The sequence below is a fragment of the Pipistrellus kuhlii genome, unplaced genomic scaffold (genome assembly GCF_014108245.1).
Source record: "Pipistrellus kuhlii isolate mPipKuh1 unplaced genomic scaffold, mPipKuh1.p scaffold_m20_p_3, whole genome shotgun sequence".
NCBI lineage: Eukaryota > Metazoa > Chordata > Mammalia > Chiroptera > Vespertilionidae > Pipistrellus > Pipistrellus kuhlii.
The window spans coordinates 106,828,688-106,838,252 of NW_023425529.1; the positions used below are offsets into that span (position 1 = coordinate 106,828,688).

At 45.8% G+C, this 9,565-nt stretch overlaps 1 protein-coding gene and 1 non-coding gene across 3 annotated transcripts in view; one reads left to right on the forward strand and one right to left on the reverse strand.

Moving 5' to 3' along the window:
* FAM124A (family with sequence similarity 124 member A) overlaps nt 1-8,487 on the reverse strand; it is a 66,890-nt gene extending 58,403 nt beyond the window's left edge. The window contains exon 1 of one of the 2 annotated variants that reach the window (XM_036457344.2): nt 8,284-8,487. In XM_036457344.2, the coding sequence (XP_036313237.1) occupies nt 8,284-8,348 (65 nt within the window). In that variant the 5' untranslated portion in view covers nt 8,349-8,487. The remainder of the gene's footprint in view (nt 1-8,283) is intronic. The other variant, XM_036457346.2, reaches the window with a different exon arrangement.
* On the forward strand, nt 6,103-6,233 carry LOC118731068. Its single transcript, XR_004991767.1, has one exon. It is a non-coding gene; the product is annotated as a small Cajal body-specific RNA 24 (non-coding RNA).
* Nucleotides 8,488-9,565: the final 1,078 nt, after the last annotated feature.

The window sequence follows — 9,565 nt, forward strand, 5'->3', positions numbered from 1 at the left end:
TGTAGGAACGGTGGAGCCTGGGGAGTGTGAGTGGGGACCTGGCTGTGAGGACTTCCATGTTCAAGGTCTGGCCTGCCATCAGGAAACACAGAGGCACATGATGTCTGACTGACTTCAGTTCCATCTAAGGACAACTCCTGCTGCACGGTACAGTAACAGGATATAGGCTGTGATTGGGGAAAGGAAAGGCAGGGTTAAGGGCCAGGGTGAAATCAGCCATCAGTCTCTACGCTAAGAAGTCAGCTGCTGGCATTCAGCCTCTGTGCAAATGGGCATCTGGCCAAGGACCTGCCTGCTTACTCTCTGCTAAACTTCTGCCCTACTTATATGGCTGTTAAGGCTTCCCTCTCTGGCAACGCATTGGTATAGGAGCTATTAGTTTCCTTTCCCCAGTATCCCAAAGTTGTTCTCAGTAGGAAATTAATCTCAAACAGGGATTACTCTGCTAAGTGGGAGTTAGGGGACATAGTTATGCAAATTAAGTGATTAGTTATGTTACATTTTATAGATTTGCACTCCTTTTATTTACTAGTCTCATAGTATCCTTCCCGAATCATCCAATTTTCTCTCCACTGAGTTTCTTAGCACATTAACAAAGCACAGTATATGTAAAACTTAAAAAACATAAAGAGCATGCGCCTTACTAATTAAAATAACCTGCATCTCTCACACAAAATGATGCACTGACTTACTAGTAGAGGAAGAAAATAGAAGAAAAAGAGTACAGTTAGTCATAGAATCACTGAGTTCTAAAACTGGAAAGAATAACAAACTACTAACATTTGCATATCTCTTCATATATTACTAACTGCATTCCCCTAGATCTAATCCAATTTTTTATATTGCTGATTAGGAAACTACAGGGATACTGTCTGTAGGGAGAACAGGAGGTGAGGAATGATAAGGGCTTGACCTGTGTGTGCAGGGCGGTGGGAAGGAAGAAGTTGGAAGGTCGAGGAATTGGCTAGGGCATGGCGACACGTCGGCTAAGGGAAATGAAAGAGAAAGGAGAGTCAAGGATCAAGAATCTTTTGAAACCCAGGATCTGGAACCCCAGTATTGGTGCACTGCATGTTTTTTGGAATCAGGCAGGAAATAAATAAACTTTAGGGCAATACTTAGAAATATAACACTCTATAAATGCAATGATACACGACAAAGATCCATTGTAGTAGATACAACAGAAAAGCAATCTCATTAAGGTGGACAGATTTTAAAGAAATTTCATGATAACTCAAATAAAACATTCAATAAGAATGTGTGATAGGGTTATTTACCTTATTAAAAATTTGTTAGTATTTTCAGCTAGGATTTCCAAATACTCCTGAGGCAGATGGGTTTCGCATATGCATACATTTTTAAAAAATATATATATTTTATTGATTTTTTACAGAGAGGAAGGGAGGGAGATAGAGAGCCAGAAACGTCGATGAGAGAGAAACATCGACCAGCCGCCTCCTGCACATCCCCTACCCGGGGACGTGCCCGCAGCCAACGCACATGCCCTTGACTGGAATCGAACCCAGGACCCTTCAGTCCGCAGACCGACGCTCTACCACTGAGCCAAACTGGTTTCGGTTCGCATATGCATACATTTTAAAGATTTGCTACAGATGGCAATGTACTTAGAATGAGATTTACATTTGAAACACATTTCAACAATCTTAAAGTGCAACAGTAGAATTTTAGGGCAGGTGGTAGCATAACTAATGCCCCTGCCAGGAATCCTTCCTTAGTTCTCATGTCTAAAGGCACTGCGTGGGTCAGGCTGGCCTGGTACTGCTCAGTCTCTTGACTGTCATTCTCACCCTTTACATCAGTGAAACTCTGCAAAGTACAAATTTAATCTTGTATCTCTGGATGAAGTTCAAGCTTGATATATTATACAGCATAAACCCCTCTTTCCATTACTGATGGCCCCTGCCCAGCTCTGCAGTCTCATTCATCGCCCCATCTTCCATTCCTGAAGACAGAAATCAACAGAAAGTCACCTAAACTCTCACGCTGCTTTCCAGCCTCTCATCCTGTTTCTATAATTTGTATGCAGTTGCCATCATACTGGAGATACAATTTTAATTTGATCTTTTCACTGAACACTATTATAACATGCTGCTGCATAGTTCCTGTAGTTATAATTTTAGATAAAGTGATTTACTATAATTTAATCAACTATTTCCCTCTTGTTGGTTATATAATTGCTCCTGATTGTTCACTTTTGCAAAGCACACCAGCAATGAAATATGTATAATACAACTTGATACTTATTTTCTTTTCCTTAGGAAAATTATCATGAACAGGAGCAGGGACTGAATCAAGGCATGGACCTTGTATAGCTCTTAAAACACAGTCCAAATACCTTACAAAGTTTTTTTTACTGGAAATACTGCCAATGAAAGACAAACTGTAAAACTTAAAACAAGTTTATGCATACTAAGTAGGTTCAAACAATTTCAATCTCTGGAGGGCTCTGCACTCCCAAGCTTTTTCAGAGGAGGAGGAACAGCAATAGGGTGCCTATCTTGGGAATCACATCCTGAGAATTTACCCAGCTGGCTCTACATAACACCTTCCGCTCTGCCAGAGTAAAGCGTGAAAGGTGAATCCATGCATTTTAGGATGAAAAATTTATGGACACATAATACAGATGAGCAGAATAATAATACAAGAGCGAGCGGGGGGGGGGTGCTCTTTTGATTAGAAGTTTAAATATTCAGGTTTTGCTTACTTGCAGAGGCCACACCCATCCCAGGTGTGACTGAGAGACAGGTAGGCACCTTCCCACGGCATTCTGAACTTACTGGGTATGAGTCTAAACTGCCCTTGTCCAGTCCTTTCCCCCATTAAACAGCAAGGAATGACCTGGAGAGTGCTAAGTGCAGCTTTTGGCAGAGTGATATAAATGGCATGCCTATATTATTTGATCTCCCCTTTACTTCTTTCCTGTAAATAATAACCAGATTATTGCAACTGCATCTGTATTACCTGTGGATGAAAAAGGACCAACAAATCAAACCTGACAAGCTCAGCAGAGGCCTACATGGAAGGCCTTACAAACTCAAGAGACCGAAAGTCATCACACAGGATGGGCTTGCTATTGGTGGGCTGCTCTTCGTGTCCCACCTGTTGCTGATGGAAGTGGGCTTCTTGCGATGTCATGAGAAAATAAATTTTCTGAGACTCACAAAAAAGAATGGGTGACATTTATTTGCATAAAATTAAACTCATGAGTTTCCAAGATCCCTCTCTCTCCATCCTGCCAAGGAAAAAGTCCAGGTGTGCCATCAGCAGAGCTCAGGTTAAAGCCATTGTCCAGAGTTTCTGTCCCATATTTGCACAATCCAGCATCAGGCTAGCTTAGCTTGTATTTCCAGCTGCAGTCCATGGTGTGTGGGGTCCACATGGCAGGAGTGAAGCAAGAGCAATGAAAGAGAGAGAATTTGTCCTTGGGAATTTAATCTTACAAGATTAAAATGCAGTGGCTCCATCCCCTCTAGCGAATCCATGGTTCTCTGGGCTAGGCTGACAGGCAAGTATCTTCCATACATCACCCGACTTTACTGCACATGACTCAGTTCTCCCTTTCTCCTACTGAGCTGTGGGGAAGGGACTGGTAGTTCTGTGGGTAGTGTGAGAGGCAGCTTCCTGGTGAGGCTGCCTAGATGACCTGCTTATAATGTCTGGCCTCCCTTTTGCTCCTTTCCTATTATTAACATCAACTAGCTAGTTACAACAGTAACAGGTTTGAACATAAAACTTCCTAAGTAAAAGTGGGGCATGGTAGGTAGTCATGTGCTAGGCGTCTACTGTCTAAGACAGGGGTGGGGAAGGCCATTTGGATATTTATAGCATCATTTGTGGGCCGTATAAAATTGTCAACTTAAAAATTAGTCTTTTATATATGGTCAGACACTTAATCAGCTCACCCCTAGTGCGTTGGCAGAGCCAGATCAACTGATTCCGAGGGCTTTATTCGGCCTGAGAGCTGGAAGCCCACCACCCCTGATCTAAGATAACGTACCTTTAAAAGTCAGAGTAATTTTCTTTTCTAAACCTCTGGAAAGCACAAAGGCCAGCACAAGGCCACACTGTTATCTGCTTCCCCGCACACCGTCTCTGTGTGCTGTAAATGTCAGCTGTCCTGACCCACCACGGCAAAGGAAGTATGTGTCTCTCCATTTGGCTTTTCAGCCAGTCTCAGAGATTTCCCCACTCTTCTCCAGCCCCCTAAATCTGCCACCACTAGATTTCATGTAATCCTCCTCTGTGTCCTCCTTCGATTCTAATGTATAAAATAAGCCACAAAACTGCCATTCTCCTGAGCATTCTTTTTAATCCCAACTCTTTTTAATTGCTTCCTGGCAATTGTCATCAGTTAGCTCAAATAAACTCTTGCAAATCTTTTCTTAGGCTGGTCATCCTTTCATTGACAGGCCCTATAGTTCCAGAAACCCAGGGCCAACTGACTGTGAAGTAGAAGTTCATTATTGTCAGATCAAACTTTTTTAAAAATATATATATTTTATTGATTTTTTTACAGAGAGGAAGGGAGAGGGATAGAGAGTTAGAAACATCAATGAGAGAGAATCATCGACCAGCTGCCTCCTGCACACTCCCCACTGGGGATGTGCTCACAACAAATGTACATGCCCCTGACCGGAATCGAACCTGGGAACTTTCAGTCTGCAGACCGACGCTCTATCCACTGAGCCAAACCGGTTTCGGCAGATCAAACTTTTTAATGAAAGTAATCCATCAAGTATTGTCATATTTGGAAGAGTGGTTTACAGGCTGAATCTGGGAGACATCACCAATGAAACACCCATTATAAAGCACTAGGGGTCCAGTGCATAAATTCATTAAAGAATTCTGTTTCTTAAAAATTCTCTATTAAAGAATTCTGTTTCTTAAGATAGCTCACAACTGTTAATAGCTGACCTGTTTTTTCTAACAAGAAGTACACAAAAGCACAAGGCTGGTTTTCAATAGGAAAATGGGAGTTCCTTGAAAGGAACTGTGGGCTCCAAGGCTGTGGTGGATACAGGGGTGGGTCTTGACCCATCATCCACACTCCACCTGACCCCTCCCATCACAGCCCTGACCCCCTATCTGCCGGCAGCCCCACTCCTGCCACTGCTCCCACACACCATCAGAGGGCGCAGCAGCAGCTGTTTCCCTGATCACCCCTCAGGAGCAAAAGAGGCTAGAGTAGCCTGAGGGGCTATCAGGGCCGGCAGCCGCTGTGCACCCTCACTGCTGTTGCCTAGCGATTGGGGCTGGTGCTAGCAGCGGGTGCGAGCACCGGGTGGAACTGTGGCACATGGGAGCAAAGAATGTTCAGTAACCACAAGAGGCTCACTCCAATGACAGCGATCAGCACCTTGCCTTGGTCTGGAACCCTTGCTTACCTGCTCCACTATCCCACCCAGCCAACGCCCACCATGTTCCATGCTCTGCTGCCTGCTGGTGATGCCCACTATGTTACATATGTGCCCCTGGTGGTCAGCGCACGTCATAGTCACTGGATGTTTGGTTGTTTGGTTGTTACACGGTTCAGTTATATATATATATATATATATATATATATATATATATATATATATATATATATATATATACTGAAAATATATATATATATATATATATATATATATATATACTGAATAAGCAATACACTATATATAGTGTCTTGCTTATTCTGTCTTTTATTTGGATTTACAGCATTGCCTGTCCCTCTATTAAAGAATTCTGTTTCTTAAGATAGCTCACAACTGTCAATAGCTGACCTGTTTTTTCTAACAAGAAGTACACAAAAGCACAAGGCTGGTTTTCAATAGGAAAATGAGAGTTTCAAAATGACATCAATCAGCTCAGAAGAATATAGACTGCATTTAGTTTTGACCTGTATTAGGTGGGTCAGACAGCAAAGGTAGCATTTCAAGCAAAAGACAATGTCTAAGAAAAGAAAAAAAGTAAGGATAGACCTGCCAAGAAACAAGCCAGAGAGAGAGGAATTCCATAACATCAGGCTTATAGGGCATGCTGAGCTCTTTGCCTTTTATAGATGGCAGAGCCATAAAAGTTTGAATGGGAGAGAGACATGACCAGATTTGCACTTCAAAAATAGTGATTTCTTAAGGTGAAGAAATCTCTTTGTAAATGTCCTAAAGAAATATAGTGGCTTTCTGTTCACCCTTTGCAAGTGGAAAAGGTAGATCGTTCCTCTGCTGATATGTGTGTGTGTGTGTGTGTGTGTGTGTGTGTGTGTGTATATATATATATATATATATATATACATATATATATATATAAATATATATATATATACATATATATATATATAAATATATATATATGTGTGTATATATATATATATATATAAAATTTAAAAAATAATGATAGCAAACATGTATTGAGTTCTTTCTCCACTTTTGATTCATAGTCTCAACAGGCAGCTCTATGAAGCTAGATAGGGTAAGAGGGGACAAGCTCTGGAAAAGCAGGGAAATTATGAACAGCCTTTTGGTAACTAAACTACTTCCAGGCATATGTGAATATGTGGCAGATACTAGACCAATAAGCATACACAGAAACTATTTTATTTAAATTCAGGGCATTTTACCTACATCTTCAATTTAAGGTTGCTACTGAGGCTATAAGAATTCTTTAAACAATCATGTCCTGTTACAACTGCACACTTTCACCACAGGCAGAAAACAGACACTCTGGTATCCGCGTGTTCAGCAAGCCCCACCCAGGAGTCCCGGCTGAGATGCTGCTCTTGGGATCCCAGGGTGGTGTGAAATGGGTGAAGAGGGTGAGACTCCTCTCCATTCTCTTCTCCAAGAGGGAGCCTTTGGCAAAAATGTTTTAGTGCTTTGGAAAAAAGCACTGACTAGTCCATTGAAAACAAATGGGCTAGTCCGTGCTTTATTTAGCAAGGCTGATAATGCGCTGGTTAATTTTGCTTGCATTTTCTCTATTCATGGTCCAGCTAACTACAGACATTAGGGAGGATCTTCAGTTACAGTTGATAAAGGCCACATATACAAAGTGTGGGGGGAAAGCAAGGGAGTTCAGTATTCGGACTCAGGTCACTACACTGGAACATCATTGAGTTCTGTAGTGAACCACAGATGATCGATCACAAGTTTGGAAAACAGGGCAAGACCATTGAAGGGTCTTGCTTTAGGGCATAACACACCAGCTTTGGGCTGGCAATGGCAGTGGGGGCTACAAAGGAGAAGCCAGTAGGGAGCGCTTCTTGGGGTCAGGTCAGAACCCGGTGTCCATTCTAGGTTTGGACTGTCTTCCTGCCCGCACCCGGTTGCCAACCCCTGAGATTGGTCTAAACCTCCCCAACTCAGGGATGAAGGCTGTCTGGGCAGCTTCAGCCCTCCCCCGGGCTCCTCCGGATAGGAAAATCCACCCTTTCCTCCTGGGTCAGCACGGCATCCTGGACATTGCATGTGGCGCTGACTCTGCACGGGGAAATCCTCAAGAGATAGGGGCTGGGTGGGAACCTTTACAACGACTTTCATCTCCTTAAAGACATTCAGGAAACCGGTTTTGTTGGGAGAGGGCTAGTTAGTCTCCAAAGGTTTGGGGTAACAGTCTGTTGAAGTGAGGAGGACATTGCTTTTAAATATGTCTTCATCCCTCATCTTCATCCCACCTGTACCCAAGGCAAAAGGTTGCGGGTAGGACAGGTACACAGGGGGGTGAGTTGCGGGAGGGCAGAGTGGAGAAGTTGAGGGGTAGGGGAGAATGTCTCAGCAAGCACAGTAAAGCCATCAAATTAAAAATGCCTCCCTCTTCGCCGATTTCCGAAAGACTTTTAGGTGCCAGGTGTCCTAACCTCTTTTCCTCACCCAGGAGCCCCCATCCCGGACTCCAGGGGGCTCCTGAGCCACAAGAAAGTCCTCATGGAAGGTCCAAACAGGTGCAAGAGCGTCTCCTGTCTCTCTAAGGACGACCACGGGGGACACTGCATTTGTCTGGCACTCCACACCATCTCAGTGATAACGGGGTGCGGGCTGTGGGGGTTCTCTGAACCCTGAGTCTTTCACTCTCCCCTCCCCGGGTGGGCCGGTCCCGTCCCGGGCAGCCATGAACCACGTGCCCTCAGGCTCGCACTGCCCTCGGGCTTCGGGGAGAAGTGGCTGCGGGAGGGCAGCCCCGGGCCCCTTCTCAGCCGAAGGGGTCCGGGAAGGGAAGGTCTCAGGCCAGAGAAGAGCGGCCTCACAACTCACAGAGCGGCCCCCACCCACCCCCGGCCCGGCTCACCCTCCGGTCTCGGCTCCCGAGTCCACACAGTCGTCATCCTCGCCGCCGCCCGCCTTGGGGTCCATGGCGCGCTCCCCGCCGCGCTCCCCTCGCGGGCGCGGGCACCGGCACCGGGTGGCCTGGGAGCGCTCCCTCCCCGCCCCGCCCCGCGCAGCGGACCCGGTGCAGCCCGCGGCCAGCCTCCCCGCCCCGCCGCCAGCAACAGCTCCGGCTCCGCCCGCGGCTCCGCGCCGCGCCCCCTCCTGGCCGCGCGGGGCTGGGCACCCGGCCGCTCCCTCCCGCCCCGCCCTCGCCGCGAGAGCCTGTGCGCGCGGGTGCGCGCGTGCGCGCGGTGCCTGCCTGTGCAAGGTGTGTGTGCGCGCAAGAGGGTGTGTGCACAGGATGGAAGCGTGTGCGCCAAGAGCATTTGTAGCTCGCGTGTTGCGGGCCTGTGTTCGGTGTCCGTGCATGAGTGGGAGGGTGTGTGAGTTCTCGTGCGCCTGTGTTTGTGGTGCGATGTGGGTGGGCGGGTGAAGTATGCATTTATAGGTGCACACTTCTATGTATGTGTCAAACGCGTTTGCTCTTGTGCCCTCTTGAGACCGTGTGTGGTGTGTGAGTGTATGTATGCCTGCGCGTATGTATGTGTGAGCATTGGTCTGCCCTCTCCCCCGTGTCCACAGTCCGTGAGCCAGACCCCCAGGCATCGCCCCCTCGGTTCCCCAGCCTCAGGGTTCCTGAGCCCGGCGCTGGTGCAAGCAGCAGGGAGAAACACCGGGTCGTACCCTGAAAGCAAGGAGGGATCTGTTTCACTCCTGTGACCAGTTGGAGCATCTAGGTGTTTTCTTATATTTTCCTCAGAATCGCCTACACTGAATTCATTACCACCTTTCTTAGCACAGGTATGGGTGGCTTCCCACCATCCAGCTTGTCGGTTTACAATGGGCATCTTGCATTCTTTTTGTTTGTTTGTTTGTTTTTGTTTTTTTAAACAGGGCTGTACTTCAGTCAGGAATTGTTGTATTATAGTAAGGGAATAATGGATGTTTGTAAAGACCACTTCAAGGACTCAAGGTGAGTTAATGATCACTATTGGAGGGTGAGGCCAGATGGGAGCATGAGGAAAGGGAAGATCAGAAAAATTGGGATTTAATTCTGACAGTTCTGACCTAGCCATTAAAAGGCAATCATTCCTACTTTCTTCTATTTGGAGGCAAGTCATTTAACCTCTTTAAGACTTAATTTACTTATTTATGAGATAGAGCTAGTTATATGTACCCTATAGTGTGTTGTAAATTTAATG